The sequence below is a fragment of the Leucoraja erinacea genome, chromosome 25 (genome assembly GCF_028641065.1).
Source record: "Leucoraja erinacea ecotype New England chromosome 25, Leri_hhj_1, whole genome shotgun sequence".
Classification (NCBI taxonomy): Eukaryota; Metazoa; Chordata; class Chondrichthyes; order Rajiformes; family Rajidae; genus Leucoraja; species Leucoraja erinaceus.
In genome coordinates, this window is record NC_073401.1 from 11,240,443 (window position 1) to 11,256,994 (window position 16,552).

The following is a 16,552-nucleotide window of genomic DNA, read 5'->3' on the forward strand; positions in this document are numbered from 1 at the left end:
CCAATGTCTCTGATGCAGTATTTATATAAACTTGCAATAATAGATCATGCCCATTTCCTATTCTTTCCAATTTCTGTCCTCTTGCATTCTGTCAGGGTAACAAGAGAATGGAACCAAATGCAAGGAGGTGGCCTCGTTTTGTGCTTTTTGCATTGCTCATATATTTTTAATTTCTTAAAAGGGCCGCTAGTATTCCCAGCAGTGTTCCTTATGGCAATTTGACCACATACATAACCTAACATAACATAACAGTATTGAGCTTCCGAAACGTTAGGTTTCTGATCATGTTTCTGTTTTGGCCTTCGGTATGCACATGACTAAAAATCCTCACCGGATCAGGTTTTCCAATGTTGACAAGTTCATTTGTAAACTAACTTGCAACACACTCCACCTAGTAAACAGATTGGAATATTGACTGCAGCTATTACTCATATCCACAGCTATTGAGACTTTGAGGCATTTCTTGTGTACTGAGATCCCTGACCTTGACTTTGTTCCAAAATCAATCTGTTTTGTCTCTGTCACGTAAACATAGCCAAAAAATGTAACCCTCTGCCTTGGAGCGTTTGCATCTGGCACTTGTCATGAAGAACTCTTCTGTGAACACTGACAAATATTTTAACATAGCAAAAAAAGGTTTTGTGTTAAAGATTTTGCTTGCTCTCAACTTTCCGAAAAGTAATAAGATTTGCATTTTTAGTTTCAATGCACCTTACACAACAGAAGATGTTTCTGAGGCACACGAGTACTCTCGAAGAGTTGGCACTAGTTTAACGTAGGAACTTTGGCAGGCAATTAGTTTACAACAAGCTCCCACAAGGGGTAATGCCTTAACATGCTGATAACATGCTGATATTGTTTTTCTGCTGACTGGTTAGCACACAACAAAAGATTTTCACTGTACCTCGGTACAGGTGACAATTAACTAAACTGAACTGAACCCTGTTTTTGTAATGTTTTTTTTAAAAACATTTTTTTTTTTTTTTTTTTAATTTTATTCGAAGCAATTGTACAACGATAAGACGTTCGGCATCTAGAATTATACAATTATTGTACAGCTTCATTTTTAACCTTATAACCTAAATTGAAAAAATGGAAAAAAGAAAAGAAAGGGAAAGCAAGAAGAGAAGAAAGGAAAAAGTGGAAGGATAGAATAGAGAAGAATGAGAAAAAGTCCCCTAAGATACCAAAGCAATGCAGCAGAAAGAAAGAGGAATAAGACAAGATAGATATACCTTGCCCCTCTCCCCCCTCCCCCCCCCCCCCCCCCCCCCCCCCCCCCCTCACCCGACATAGCATCGGATTTAAATTTTAATTTGTGTTTCACCATACTATTGTTGTAAAAATTCAGTAAAGGGTATCCATGTCTTAAGAAATTGATCTGTTTTTTCCGCCAAGACAAGCCGAATGTTTTCCAAATGTAGTGTCTTGGACAGATCTGTAATCCACATCTTCACTGTGGGGACTGTTGTCTGTTTCCAAAATTTAAGTATTCATTTTTTCGCCGTTATTAGGCCATAGTTGAGGAAACGTCTTTGAAATATCCTTAGCTTAGAACATACCTAATATGATCAGTTTTATATTGGGGTCCAATTTAGTTTTAAGTATTTTGGAAAAGGTATCAAAAATTCCCCTCCAGAAGTTTTGTAACTGTGCAGGAAGCAAAAGAGTGGGTTATAGTTGCTTCTTGGAGGAGACATTTGTCACAAACAGTTTTTATAATGTTGATGAGGAGATAAACATTGGAGGTCAGGCTTTAAGGAGATTCCAGTAGATCCTTGTATGTGGCCACACTAAAGCTTTCTCATCGAGAAGCCTAAGATCATTCCAAAGACGTGCAGGTTCATAAGCTAAATGGCTTCTGCACATTGTCCCTAATGTGTAGGATAGAACTAGCGTATGGGTGATTGGTGGTTGGCATGGACTCGGAGGGCCGAAGGGCCTGTTTCTACGCTGTATCTCTAAACTAAACACATAATTGAGGGGAAAAATATCAGTTTCAACAATTAATGACCTGTCTTGTTAATGCGGAGACGGGGAAGGAGGGGGCATAAAATGGAGGCACAGGAAACCGCGGACGCTAGAATCTCGAGCAAAACGCAAAGTGCTAGAGGAACTCAGCAGGTCAGGCAGCATCTGGGGAGCTTGGGTCGGGATGCTTCTTCCGACTGATTGTAGTAGGAGCGGGAGAGGAAAGATGGAAAAGGGTGGAGAGGGCAAAACAAAGCCTGGCAAGTGAAAGGTAAACATAGATGAAGGGGTTTGGATTGGCAGATGGGTCGGGTAAGTGATCAAGGAGTCACAACAGACTCCCTTTCACTCCCATTCTCTCCTTATCTCACACTCTTTTGCCTCCTTTGACACATCCACCCCCTAACTTGTATCCACCTATCACTTGTCAGGCTTTGACCCACCTCACCTCTTTTCTGCTTCCTCCCTCCTCCCCCCCCCCCCCCAGACAACAATCAGTCTGAAGAAAGGTCCCAACACAAAACATCGTCTATCCATTCCCTCCACAGATGCTGCCTGACCCCCTGAGTTTCTCTGGCACTTCATGGCTTGTGGTGGGGTGGGGGAAACATTGGAGTTATGGTGAGCACTGAAAGAAACACAATAGGACTCTTTATCTCACTAGCCTTGCATGGGCCATGATTGAACGGCAGAGTAGACTTGATGGGCCGAATGGCCTAATTCTGCTCCTATCTCTTATGAACTCCAAAGCATACTTGGCAGGGGCCTAAGAAAATTGGCTGAGAAATTGTGGCAGTAAATCGCAACATGTAGGAATAAGGTCAATTAAACAAAGGACATAGCAAAATACTCTTGATTTTGATAGCTTGATTTCCATTCAGCCATGAAGGTTTCCATGTAATGTGAAAAAATATATAGACCATATATATATATATATAGAAGAATATATAGACCATTGAGAGGCTAATTAGCAACATTTCTTTCCTATTATTGAAATGAAAAGAGCAAACCCAATGGAACAACAATTCATCCCGCATCTCAAAGACCCAAAAGAAGGGTTACAGTTGAGGAACAAGTAGATTGTCAACCCAACTAAAAGCAAGATTTAAAAAAAGAACAAAGGGTATTTATCAAACTCCTAATCTTACAATGTAATTCGGGAAGACTGAATTCACTGTGATATTGTTTGGGCTCGTAAAAATAAGTATATCAGGACCATTGAGAGGTCAGGAGCTGAACATCCAGTGTCTGTGAGAGGGCAGATACTCCATGGTTCAGTCTGGGGTTAGGAAGTCCAACTAGTTGGTTTAGTCAAAGATCAGTGAGTCCAACTTCCAGTATTGGTGGGAGGTTACCCAATGCATCTCCGATAGGAGATAGATGGGGGGGGGGGGGGGAGACCCAGAGCACGGGAGGGGGGAGAATAGGGGAGGAGCCGATGGGGTTACTTTGTAACGTTATCAGTGCCCTTTATGTGGAGACTATTTGCATACCTTGGGTATGCCAGCAAAGAATTTCACTGTGACTTGCCACATGTGACAATAAAGTATGCCATTCCATTAGAGTTAACTCCAACAGTGTTCAACTCTCTGGTCTCACCCTGACCACCCCCTTGTCTCCCCTCCCCCCTCAGGCAAAAGGTATAGAAGTGTGAAAATACACACCTCCAGATTCAGGGACAGTTTCTTCCCTGCTTTTATCAGGCAACTGAATCATCCTACCACAATTAGAGAGCAGTGTTGAACTACCATCTACCTCATTGGTGACCGTCGGATTATCTTTGAATGGTCTTGACTGGCTTTACCTTGCATTAAACGTTATTCCCTCATCATGTATCTATACACTGTAAATGGCTTGATTGTAATCATGTATTGTCTTTCTGCTGACTGGTAGGCACATAACAAAAGCTTTCCATTGCACCTCAGTACAAGGTATAATAAACTAAACTAAAGTGATGCATGGGACAATTAGTTTTGATTCGCAGGATCAGTGGGATTCTGTCTTCTGCACCTAAGGTCATCGTTCCAATATGATCTTTGCTAGTACTTAATGAATTGTAACAGGCTCATGATGAATAATAAGAAACTTTCAAGGGAACTCTAAAATAAAGACACACGGTGTCAGGCTGCATCACCAGAGAACATGGATGGGTGACACTTCAGGCCGGGACCCTTCTTCAGGCTGAACCCTTATATTTGTTGGCCGATGCCTGTAATTCACAAATTCAGCTGTGGGGTTCAAGTGAATGAACATTATTTCATCAAAGGCACGGCCATCAAACCAGCCGGAGGTCAGAAGAATTCTTTGGGCAAGGAAGCGCCGAGGAAAGTGTGAAAGATTCAACTTATTCCCTTCCGCGCAAGCTGTGACCTACATCACCAACGGATAACTTACTTTTCCGTAAGGGGAGTGAGGAGCTCTTATAATCTCGTTTACAGCCACTAAAGTACATTAAAGTGAACACAGCCTCGACAATAAGGTGGTATTTGTAATTTTAATGGAGCATGTAATGACAGATTGGTATCTTGGGTTGCTACTGATGGCCGTTTGCTACGGCATGGTTATTCAGCACATTGTCTCCCTGACCTTTGCAGTAAAGCTGCGAGAAGCACAAACTGCTAAGGGAAAGCATATGTTGCGTGTAACCAAGGCAATTAGAACAATAAAACAGTCCTCCAACGAAGTATGATTTGCAGTGTGTATATCTCACGCCATCAACTACTCCAGGAACAGTGTCCCATTAGACAAACATGACGCGTTGAGGTGAAGAGGGAGGGGCAGAAAATTACCCGCGAAAGTGAAAGAATGAAACTAAACTTCAGAGTCGTCCCATTGCCCATTCCCAGTCCCCGCCTTCGTTTAGAGGGATTTTAGTTTAGTTTAGAGATACAGTGTGGAAACAGGCCCTTCGGCCCACCAAGTCGATGCCAACCAGCGATCACCCGTTCGCACCAGTGCTATGTTATCCCAGTTTCACATCCTACACACTAGGGGCAGTGTGTACAGAAGCCAATTAACCTATAAACCTGCGCGACTTTGAAATGCGAGAGGAAACCTGAGCAAACATTGAGTTACTCCAGCACATTCCCTCCGCTGCCACCCCCACAATGCCTGAAGAAGTGTCCCGTTCAGAAACATCGCCTGTCCATGTTCTCCAGAGATGCTGCCTGACCCGCTGAGTTACTCCAGCACCTTGTGTCTATGCTGCCTGACCCGCTGAGTTACTCCAGCACCTTGTGTCTATGCTGCCTGACCCGCTGAGTTATTCATTTATGTCCTGTGTATGAACCAGCATCTGCAGTTTGTTTCTACAATCTGATTCCATTCTCTGAATAGCCTCCTCCTTTGAGAGAGGGATGAAAAGTGTCAGACATTTTTTTTGGAGGGTGTGGGGTGGGGAGGGTGGGGGTGGGGGGGGGGGGCGGGGGGGGGGGGGGGGGGGGGGGGGGGGGGGGGGGGGGGTGGGAGTCAAGGGAGATGGTGATGGAGACTAAGATAAGCAAGAGGGTATACTCTGGTGCAAACCTTTGTATATTTGGTGAGCAAATGGAGCTGGCGACAGTCCTTCCAACGTCAGCCACGGCTCCGAGATTCAGCAGCATTGATTCAACTTGGTTGGTTGATGATAATCGAGAGAGCTTGTCAAGGTTTGTGGAGTTGGGGGAGTGGATTTATGGATACATCACTTGGGGATTTACGGCAGAAGCTCATTAAAAAGTGCAGTAGCGAGGTGTAAATGACGGTTCCAATATCACGGGGACTGATGCAGCACACACAGCAGCCAGCTCGTGCTTCAAGGCAACTGCATAATCTTGAGTCAGCACCGTGCAGGCTGACAATTCATCATTAGATTTACATGTGTCCGATGGACGAGAAGACCTGCCCAAACTAATTGTATCCCTTCTTCTTAATTGAAGGTGCCTTTCAGATGCAGGTGGATGGTGATTTTAGACTTTACAGACACAGCTCAGATACAACACAGGCCCGTCGCTCCACCGAATCCACGCTGACCGCTGATCACTGGTTCACACTAGTTATCCTAATGTTCCTATGTTATCCAACTTTCTCATCCACTTTCTACACACTAGGGATAATTTTACAGAGGGCTAATTAACGTACAAACCCGCGTGTCTTTGGGATGTGGGAGGAAACCAGAGCATCTGAAGGAAACCCACACTGTCACAGGGAGAACGTGCAAACTCCATCTCTAAGGTTGGGATTGATCCTTGGGTGTGCAGTTTGTATGTTCTCCCTGTGACCGTGTTGGTTTCCTCCAGATGCTACAGTTTCCCCCCACACCCCAAAGACATAATCTTTGACATTTTATTCTGGGGAAAAAAGATTTGATTGTTTATCCTTTCTATGCCGCTCATAATTATTGTATTGACATTAGGAGTCCTTATTGCAGTTATATATGACGTTGGTGAGGCCACATTTAGAGTATTGAGTTTGATTTTAGGCTCCATGCTATAGGAAAGATGCTGTCAAGCTGAAAAGGGTGCAGAGAAGATTTACACGGATGCTGCCAGGAGTGCCTGAGCTATAGGGAGAGGTTGAGAAGGCTGGGACCCTATTCCTTGGAGCGCAGGAGGATGAAGGGTGATCTTATAAAGTAGTATAAAATCATGAGGAATAGATTGGGTAAACACACAGAGTCTCTTGCCCAGAGTTGGGGAATTGAGAATCAGAGGCGAGAGAGGGGAAAGGTTTAATAGGAAAATGAGGCACCTTTTTTTACACACAGGGTGGTGGGTATGTGGAACGATCTGCCGGAGGTGGTAGTTGAGGCAGGTACTATCACAATGTTTAAGCAACATATGGACAGATAAATGGATGGGGTAAATTTAGAGTGATATGGGCCAAACTCAGGCAGATGAGACTGGTGTGGATGGGACATGTTGGTCTACGTGGACAAGTTGAGCCGAAGGGCCTGATTCCATGCTTTATGACTCTATGACTATAATCTTATGTACTGATCTTCCATGAACCTTCGACATTCCAGGGAAAACAATCCGAGTTTGTCCAATTTCTCCCTGTAGCTGACGCACCTTAACTCAGGACGGTCTCAGGGCCTCGAGTCCTGGCAACATCCTTGTAAACCTTCACCGCACCCTTTCCAGCTTGACAACATCTTTCCAAAAGCATTTGAACTTTTTTCAAAAACCCTTATGAAACAATTGATCCCACAAACATTAAGACACTCCAAACCAAAATAAATCTCAAGGCACTTTGAACTGCCAGGTACTGAAAACTAGAATTGAAGCCAAACTGTGTTGAGGGCACGTTTGTAAGTGCCAGAATTATGTCTCACTTTTGCCAGAGGTTGGAATTATTTATAAGGCAATAAGTGATTCAGGTTTAACATTCTCGAGCAGCTGCCTCCAAAGACATGTAAAGAACATGTTAAAGGAGTTTGTCATCTTGCAAACAGTATTATAACCACTTTGTTAGCTTTGTTAACAGAGCAGTGTGCAACGATGCAACTACTAATGTATTGATATTTTTCTGGTGGTAATTGCAGCTGCCACTACTAATTTTTGAGGTTTACTTCAAAGCTAACATTGTAAATAAAGATTCAAACTGGAAAGCGTGCAGAGAAGATTGACGAGGATGTTGCCAGGATTAGAAGGTCTGAGCTATAGGGAGAGGTTGAGTAGGCTAGGACTCTATTCCTTGGAGTGCAGGAGGATGAGGGTTGATCTTGTAGAGGTGTATAAAATCATGAGAGGAATAGATTGGGTAGATGCATTAGAGTCTCTTGCCCAGAGTAGGTGAATCGAGAACCAGAGGACATAGTTTTAAGGAAAAGGGAAAAGATTTAATAGGAATCTGATGGGCAACTTTTTCACACAATGGATGGTGGGTGTATGGAACAAGCTGCCAGAGGAAGTACTTGAGGCTGGGACTATCCCAATGTTTAAGAAACAGTTAGACAGGTACATGGATAGGACAGGTTTGGAGGGATTTGGAGAAAACACAGGCAAGTTGAACTTGTGTAGCTGGGACATGTTGGCCAGTGTGGGCAAGTTGGGCCGAAGGGCCTGTTTCTACACTATTCCCTGTACTACCAGATCACAGGTAAAATGTTGCCATGATATTTTACGACCTACTGTACAATGATCCCAAAATTCCCTCTGTTCTTGTCCTTAATCTCCACATGGGAAGAGGCCACAAGGAATGTGCATCATATATAATGGATCCAACATTGCAATGGGCCATATTTTGTGCCCGGCAACAAGAGAATGCTATTTATTGCTCAATTTGTTCACTAGATCATGGAATAAATCGGGTAAATGCACAGAGGCCTTTACCCAGAGTAGAGGTATTAATCCTGAACAAGGGTCTCGACCCGAAACGTCACCCATTCCTTCTCTCCAGAGATGCTGCTTGTTCCGCTGAGTTACTCCAGCCACCATTGTGTGTCTATCTAAGAACTAGAGGACATAGACTTAAGGTGAGAGGAGAACGATTTAATAGGAGCCTGAGGAGCAACTTTTTCACACAAAGGAGGGTGGGTGTACAGATCAGGCTGCCAGGGGAGGTAGTGAGACAGGTACTAACACAACAACATTTAAAAGATATTTGAACAGGTACATGGATAGGAAATGTTTAGAATGATATGGGCTGTAATGATACGCAGGCACGTGGGACTAGTATGACTGTACGACTCTGTGACTCTCTATCATGCAATCGTGTGATGTGGATATCCCCTTTCTGAACAATAACTCTATTCAGCTGGACAATATCTCACACAGTGATAGCATCAAGCAGGTAGATGAGCCAATTGCACCGATAAATTCTTCTCGCAGCAAACTTACTTCCTGTACATTTTGTAGAGAAGGGCATAAAGTGTAGGGTATGCACATCTAATTAAACTTGACCCTGCAATGGAATAAATGCTTGGGTGATGCCGTCTGCAGTGGACCTATTGTGATCAGGGCTCTCTGAGAGGTCGGAGTTCATGTGCACCATGACCAGCCTCTCAAAGTACTTTCCCTTTAGTTTAGTTTGGATATACAGTGTTGAAACAGGCCCTTCAGCCCACCGAGTCCGCACCGACCAGGAATCACTAGTTCTATCCTACATGGGTCAATTTCCAGAAGCCAATTAACCTACACACCAGCACGTCTTTGGAATGTGGAAGGAAACCGGAGCTCCTGGAGGAATCCCACGCGGTCACCGGGCGAACGTGCAAACTCCATACAGACGACAGCCATAGTCAGGATTGGACTCACTTCGTTGACGCTGTAAGGCAGCAACTCTACCACTGCGCAGTGTGCCGCCCTTAATGATAGTGGACATCAGAGCCAGTGAACAATAGTCATTTAGGCACGCTATCTTGCTTAACTTTGCCACTGGGAATGCGAGTGGTCGCCTTAAAATAGGTGGAAACCCAGAACCAGATTTAGATGAAGGGAGGCCCCAAGCTGTTCTACTTGTGAGGCCCCCTCCGCGTTGGTTTTCAGTGCTGGCGGCGAGGCAGCGACCGGATAGCCATGGCGGCCAAATCTCCCACAATTCAAAGCGAGGGAGAAAGTGCCCAGCGCCGACCAGTTGCCGTTGCAGTGCGTGTGCGCAGGGTGGCCGATGATGTGCTGGCCGTGGGTTACACAAAAAAGCTGGAGAAACTCAGCGGGTGCAGCAGCATCTATGGAGTGAAGGAAATAGGCAACGTTTCGGGCCGAAACCCTTCTTCAGACCTCTCCAACCATGTGCTGGCCGTGGTGGTGTGCACGTGCAGGCCGTAACAATGCGCATGTGCAAGGCGGCCTGCCGTGCCGGCGGATGAGGAGCGTGCGGAGCCCGGCGGCCCGGACACGGATAGTGGGGGGAGATGGAGAGAGAGAGATAGAGAGGGGGGCCCGCCCAGAGTTGAACGGTAGGTGTCCTGCCTTGGCCGGAGGCCCCCCCTAGACCTCGAGGCCCTAAGTTTAAGCTTGTCTAGTTTATAGGTAAATCCGGCCCTGTGAAAACCCCACAGTGGATATGGGAGAGGTTGAAGAATGGTACTGCCAGCTGGCCTGCACAGATCCTGCCGAAGTAGCCAGTTTGCTGTAGATATGACTGGATATTGAACAATGTAATCAAATTAATGTTTAGTTCTCGCAAGCTTTGGTTTAAGAATATTCCACTGTCTGTCTCCATTCTGATGTGATATTTAAGCCGAGGAGACCAACTCACTTGTGGAAGTAAGATGGAACTATAATCACATCTGGAGTCATTGTCTGATTAAATAAATATAATGAAGTTATAAGACTTACTGGACCACTTTGCAAGTCCTGCAATGAGTTGATTATTCTGAGTGAATTGTTACTTACAAAATAGCACTCTTCACTTGTGGATACATTTAGGATTCTTTAGACTGGATAATAGAGGAGTCCTACAATCTTCAATACATAACAATATTCTTACTTTAAAATTGTTCTGGTGATTCCAGGGTACAGCTTTGTCATCACATGTGCCCTGAAAATGCAGGGAGCCACTTTAACAGTACTCATTTATTGAAAGAAAGAATTTTAAAGCAATTGGATGCAGCTAGAAGGTACTGGAATAGTAAAACAAAAAAATAGTACAACTTCCCCAGTACAGTACAACTATAGTTTAGTTTTGTTTAGAGTTACAGTGCAGAAACAAGCCCACACTGACCAGCGACCCCTGCACATTTACACCACCCTACACACACACTCGAGACAATTTACAATTTTACCAAGCCAGTTAACCTATGAACTACAAACCTGTAGATATTTGGAGTGTGGGAGGAAACCGAAGATCTCGTAAAAAAAACCCACGCAAACTCCATACAGACACCACAGCAGTCAGGATCGAACCCGGGTCTCTGACGCTGTATGCCCTGTAAGGGCAGTAAGGCAGTAACTCTACCGCTGCTCCACTGTGCCGTCCAGGCTTTTCTATATCATCTTTGTTTTAGATCCTCAACGAACACTATGAAATTTGTCAAATGCAATTTTCCTTTCATAAAACCATGTCCACCTGTTTGATTGCATTAAGCTTGTCTCAATGACCGGGGTGACATAGTGGTACAGTTGCTGCCTTAAGGTGCCAGAGACCCGGGTTCAATCTTTGGAGTGTGGGAGGAAACCGGAGCACCCAGGGAGAACCCATGCATGCACAGGGAGAACGTACAAACTCCGTACCGACAGCATCCGTAGTCAGGATCGAACCCTGATATCTGGCGCTGTAAGGCAACAACTCTAACGCTGTGCCACTTTGTTCACATAATTTATATAACGTGTTTACTATCCCTAATAAATATATGGACATTTTATTGTCCATTAATTAATTTGAAGTATAGTCGCTCTTTGGTAGTCAAATACAACAAACAGCATTCCATCCTTATTTCAATGATCATGCAGTATAAGTAGATGTTCTGTGGTAAACTTGGAAACGAGCCCTTCTAACACAACGGATTCAAGCTCTTGGTTCAAACACCAACCATTTATAAAAAGTTATTGCAGTCATGCAACATGCAAGTAAATTGCATGTATCAAAGGGTGGCAGTGGTGCGGGGGCTTTTTGATACGATATGATAGAACTTTATTTATCCCAGGAGGGAAATTGATCTGCCAACACTCACAAAAACACAAAATACATGCAACATGAATTTAAAGGGACAAGTGGAAAGGATTGGGGATGTGCAAAGATTGGGAGGGCGGGGTGGGGTCCAGTCTACCGCATGGCAGAAGGAGGAGGACAGTTTGATAGCCACAGGGAAGAAGGATCTCCTGTGGCGTTCTGTACTGCATCTTGGTGGAACCAGTCTGTTGCTGAAGGTATTCCTCAGGTTGACCAGTGTGTCATGGAGAGGTTGAGCTGTATTGTCTCCCCTCCAAGACCACCTCCAATGAATCCAACTGCCTTTCCAAGGCAGCAATGAAGGGTATGTAGGTTTTCATTCATGATGTGGTGTCAGTAAAGCTGAACTATGATTCTGTTTCTTTTCTTTTCCCCCAGGAGGCAATAATCAGTGGTTGGATTCAGTTCAGTGACAACAGTTTGACTCCCCTGGATATTTACGATCCCAAGGACTATACGCTCACTGTCTCTTCAAGGGAAGAGGCCGTCATCTCAACGTACCAGGACCTGCAGTTACAGTGGCCGGTTGTCACGGTGGAGGGAGAGGGCCAGGGAAATCTGCTGAAGGTGGAATTGGTCATCTGCGAAATCTGCCAGAAGTCCAAGCGGAAGAGCATCCTGGCGATCGGCAACAGCAACATCGAGGTCAAGTTCGGTCAGAATAACGCGGGCCCCAAGAGCGGCGTCGAGCAAGATGCGGAGAACCGGGCGAGTGACCGGAGGGAGAAGAACGCGGAGGCGGAGAGGACGGGGCAGAACGGGCGGTACTTCAGCAGCGCCACCGCGGACCGTGAGGAGGGCTCGGTGAGGCCGGCCGAACCCACCGTCAAAGCTGCGGGCAAGGGGGGCAACGCGGGCGGTGCGGAGCAGGAAGGCGGCGACCATCAACTGCAAAACATTCCCCTGGATGCGGCCAACTTCCCTTCGCACGACCTGACCAGGGTGTCTGGGGACAGCGAGAGTCTAGACGAGAACGACCTGGTGCAGGCGCCCAGGGGTCTGACTGACCTGGAGATCGGGATGTACGCTCTGCTGGGCGTCTTCTGCCTGGCCATCCTCGTCTTCCTCATCAACTGCGTCATGTTTGCCCTGAAGTACCGGCACAAGCGGATCCCCACCTCGGAGGCGCAGGGGACCATGAACCACTCCCACGACTGGGTCTGGCTGGGCAACGAGACGGAGCTGCTGGAGAACACGGGAGACATCTCCCCGCGGCAGCTGTGCCAGCACACGACGGCCATCGACAGGGCGGCGGCCTTCGAGGAGAGCAACCATCTGCTCAACGGAGGCGGCGGCCAGAAGAACATCCAGGGCCAGGTGCACAGGTCGGCCCTCTGCAGCGAAGGCAAGGACCACAAGGACGAACCTTTGAACTCTCCCACCACAAAACGAAAACGGGTAAAGTTCACAACATTTACCACCATACCCCCCGACGAGGGATGCCCCGCACCAAGTTCTGTCCTTCTGGGCAACGAGGAAGACATTAAGTGGGTTTGCCAGGACATGGGCTTGGGCGACTCGCACGAACTCAGAAACTATATGGAGAGAATACACGACAAGGTGTAGTCACCGTGTCAAAGGTCCAGTCTGTTTTCATTCTTTGCTCACCTTTATGCCTTCAGTTTTGAGTGATTGTGCGGGAAGTCCATTCGGGAATGGGACCAGTTTGTTTGTGAGAATTTTAAAAACACTGGAAAGCAAAGCACAGGACTACACTGGTATCAGACAAATCAGCAGTGGCGTCCACCAAAAGTCAACATCCACGGGAGATGGGGCCACATTTGGGGTGGACAAGGATAAATAAAGACGAGGCGGACACAGGAAGGAAGGAAGGAAGGAGAGGAATGGGCGTTGACACAACACAGCAAAGGAGACTCTGAATGCAGCAAATGTTAAGAAACACACACGTGAAGGCCAGAAGTGCTGGTGGAAAGAATAAATGCCAGATTAACCTGCAATGGGGGGCAGTGAAGAGAGAAATGCGCCGCATTGAACTGGATAAATATCGCAAATGGACACTCCTGTTCAGCGACGCTTTCTTGAAAGGGTTGGACTGTGTGGAAGAAGCACTTCTGATTAGATGACACTAAGACAGTAGTCCATGGGAGCTGGCTCTTAACACAAATGTCTTATTTACCAGCTCCAAACGTAATCATTTTATATGATTTGTTAATTTTGGACTTCAGTTGTAATCTCAAATCTTGAACTTTATGCTCTGTGTAAAATTTATTTTAAGTCTTGTTTATATTTAGACTCTTATGTTTCTCACGTTATTATTTATGGTGCAGTAATAAGTCGTACCCACCTTTATAACTTAGGTGAAATATTTTAACAAAGTATACCTAGAATGCATTGTAGATTACTAGAATGTAAAATTTATTTATAAATATTATACACATTGTAAATAAAAGTTGCTTAAGATAGCTTGAAAATCTAGCCCTTTCTAGACCACATTGAGTCTTTGTGACCGACAGTTCTTCCACTTGTTTTAAGAGTAACTTCACGTGAATGTATCTCTGGGAAGCTTGTGGCAGCCCAGAGAGTTGAGTGCAGCATCGTAGAAATAAATTAGCCAGGAAAAGGATTGGCAACACCCAGAAAACAAATGGAATGGACAGATGTACCCCATGTGCAGAGCGGAACTGCATCAAAGATAGACACAAAATGACTCAACAGGTCAAGCAGCATCTCCGGAGAAAATTGATAGGTGATGTTTCTGATCGAAACCCTTCTTCAGACAGAGAGTCAGGGGAAAGGGGAACTAGAGGTATGAAAAGGTACAAAGAATGAAAGGTATGAAAAAAACAAATCAAGGCCAGTGAAGATGATCCAAGGAAAGGTGGAGCCCACAATGGTCCATTGTTGGCTGTGGAAGAGGAGATAACGAGGGGGTACAAACAGTCAAACTAAGCAGGATGACAGAGAAACTAGTAGGGTGGGAGAGGGATGGAAAGAGAGAGTAAAAGGGTTACTTAAAATTAGAGAAATCAATAATCATACTGCTGAGGTGTAAGCGCCCCAAGTGAAATACAAGGTGCAGTTCCTCCAGTTTGTGTTTGGCCACACTCTGACTCGTGTATTCCATCACAGCTGTGGAAAGATGCCAATGTTGGCATTGCATGTGACTGTATAAACTGCAGGTTACCAGAGTAACAGTAGACTTTTCACTGTACCTTGGTATACATGACTAACAAACTGAACTGAATTGACTTACTATCCTAGCTAATATGCTTCTCAGTGTTGGCATCAAAGTCTGCGGCCAACCAAAGTGGGCAGAACACAAAGTGCTGGAGTAACTCAGTGTTTCAGGCAGCATCTCTGGAGCTCGTGGGTAGGCGGCGTTTCGGGACGGGACCTTTCTTCAGCCCTGACCATCCACATCCTCCGTAGATGCTGCAAGACCGGCTGAGTTACCCTAAGCACTTTGCTTTCTACGCACGATTCCTACATCTGCAGTTCCCTGTGCCCCCCTTGGATTTGTTTGGCAACAACACGTTGATGGGTAAATGTAATTGGAGTCTGCCCTGCCATGTTGTTTGAAGGAACCCTTTAGTTGTCATGGAGAAATGTGCAGTTAATGAGTGCTGGGAAAAAATTCAGAGAACAAATTGATGAAGGAGAGTTTGTAAGGAACAGTTTGCATAGATAACAAAGATGAAAAGACTCGGTTCCATTTATGACTTAAACCCCGCCAATAGTTAATAAGATAGTTGAAGAACTACGGGTGCTGTCTATACGGAGTTTGTCCGTTCTCCCTGTGACCACATGGGTTTTCACTGGGTGCTCCGGCTTCCTCCCACACTCCAAAGACGCACAGGTTTGGAGGATAATTGGCTTTGGTTAAAATAGAAAATTGTCCCTGGGGTGTAGGATAATGCTGGTGTACGGGGTGATCACTAGTCGGCGCAGACTCGCTGGGCCGAAGGCCTGTTTCCGTGCTGTACCTCTCGCAGTCTAAATTTGTACATGCACGGAGGATACGATACCAGGAATTTAGTTCAAGGACAGATCCTCAAACCATTATCCAGTGTATGAAACCTAAAGCTATTCATATTCATAGCATGAACAAACTACCTGCTAAATGCTGCCACAGATCTGTAATATTTACTTGAGCCTTTAGCTTTTAAATTAAGGTTTAGTTGGCAGCAGGTTCTGCTGGAATATAATTTTGACAAGGTGCGAATAAAACAGGGTGAGGGGGTTTTATCATGAGTTTTACCAGCTATTACTTCATTGGTGAAGCCAAGTGTTAGCAACCTCCTGATGTGCTGAAGAACAATTTTGCAATTTATTAACATCATTATGTTAATACACTAGTGATCTTGTGATTTTAGTTCAACGAACAGATCTCCAGTGGGTTCACTGTTTTATATTAAGGTCTGTGGGCACCTCGGATCTGCATCAGTAATTCACTGCCATCAATAAGGATCAAATAATAACAATAATACTTTATTATGGACACGAGGTCCAGACAAGGGGCAACATTACATTAAAAAAATGCATTGCATATTAAAAAATATATCATAAAGTACATATACAATCTTAGTATACCACTTATAAAAGCATCATAAATTATATATTTAAAAACACAATACGTTAAAAATCCAGATTAAAAGAATGATACCAGTATCTCCACAGCTGTAGACCCAGTATTACAGGCTTTCAATTGTTTAGACAGATGTTCAACAGAAATATGATCCAAGCCACTTGCTTTGTTGTTGGGACAGCTTGTTCATGGCATGATACACCTCAGGTGACATAATCGCCATCGAGTCATTACTCTCATTATTGTCCACCCTATACAAGTCACCTATACAAATCTATTTACATCAGGTTTTTTAATGTAATGGGTCGCATAACTGAATGACTTTTATTTATCTGCATTCACAGTTCCTTCTGAGTGGCTATTATTTTTGTAGCAATTACTATCGTGACTGTTAAAAAATATTTAGACAGGCACATGGACAGGGCAGGTTTGGAGGGACAT

The 16,552-nt window shown here is 44.8% G+C and overlaps 1 protein-coding gene across 1 annotated transcript in view; it reads left to right on the forward strand.

The window, feature by feature from the left end:
* Positions 1-14,352, forward strand: part of LOC129709364 (transmembrane protein 132C-like) — a 775,262-nt gene extending 760,910 nt beyond the window's left edge. The window contains exon 9 of the mRNA XM_055655664.1: positions 11,944-14,352. Coding sequence (XP_055511639.1) covers positions 11,944-13,131 — 1,188 coding nt within the window. The 3' untranslated portion in view covers positions 13,132-14,352. The remainder of the gene's footprint in view (positions 1-11,943) is intronic.
* The last annotated feature ends 2,200 nt before the right edge of the window (positions 14,353-16,552 follow it).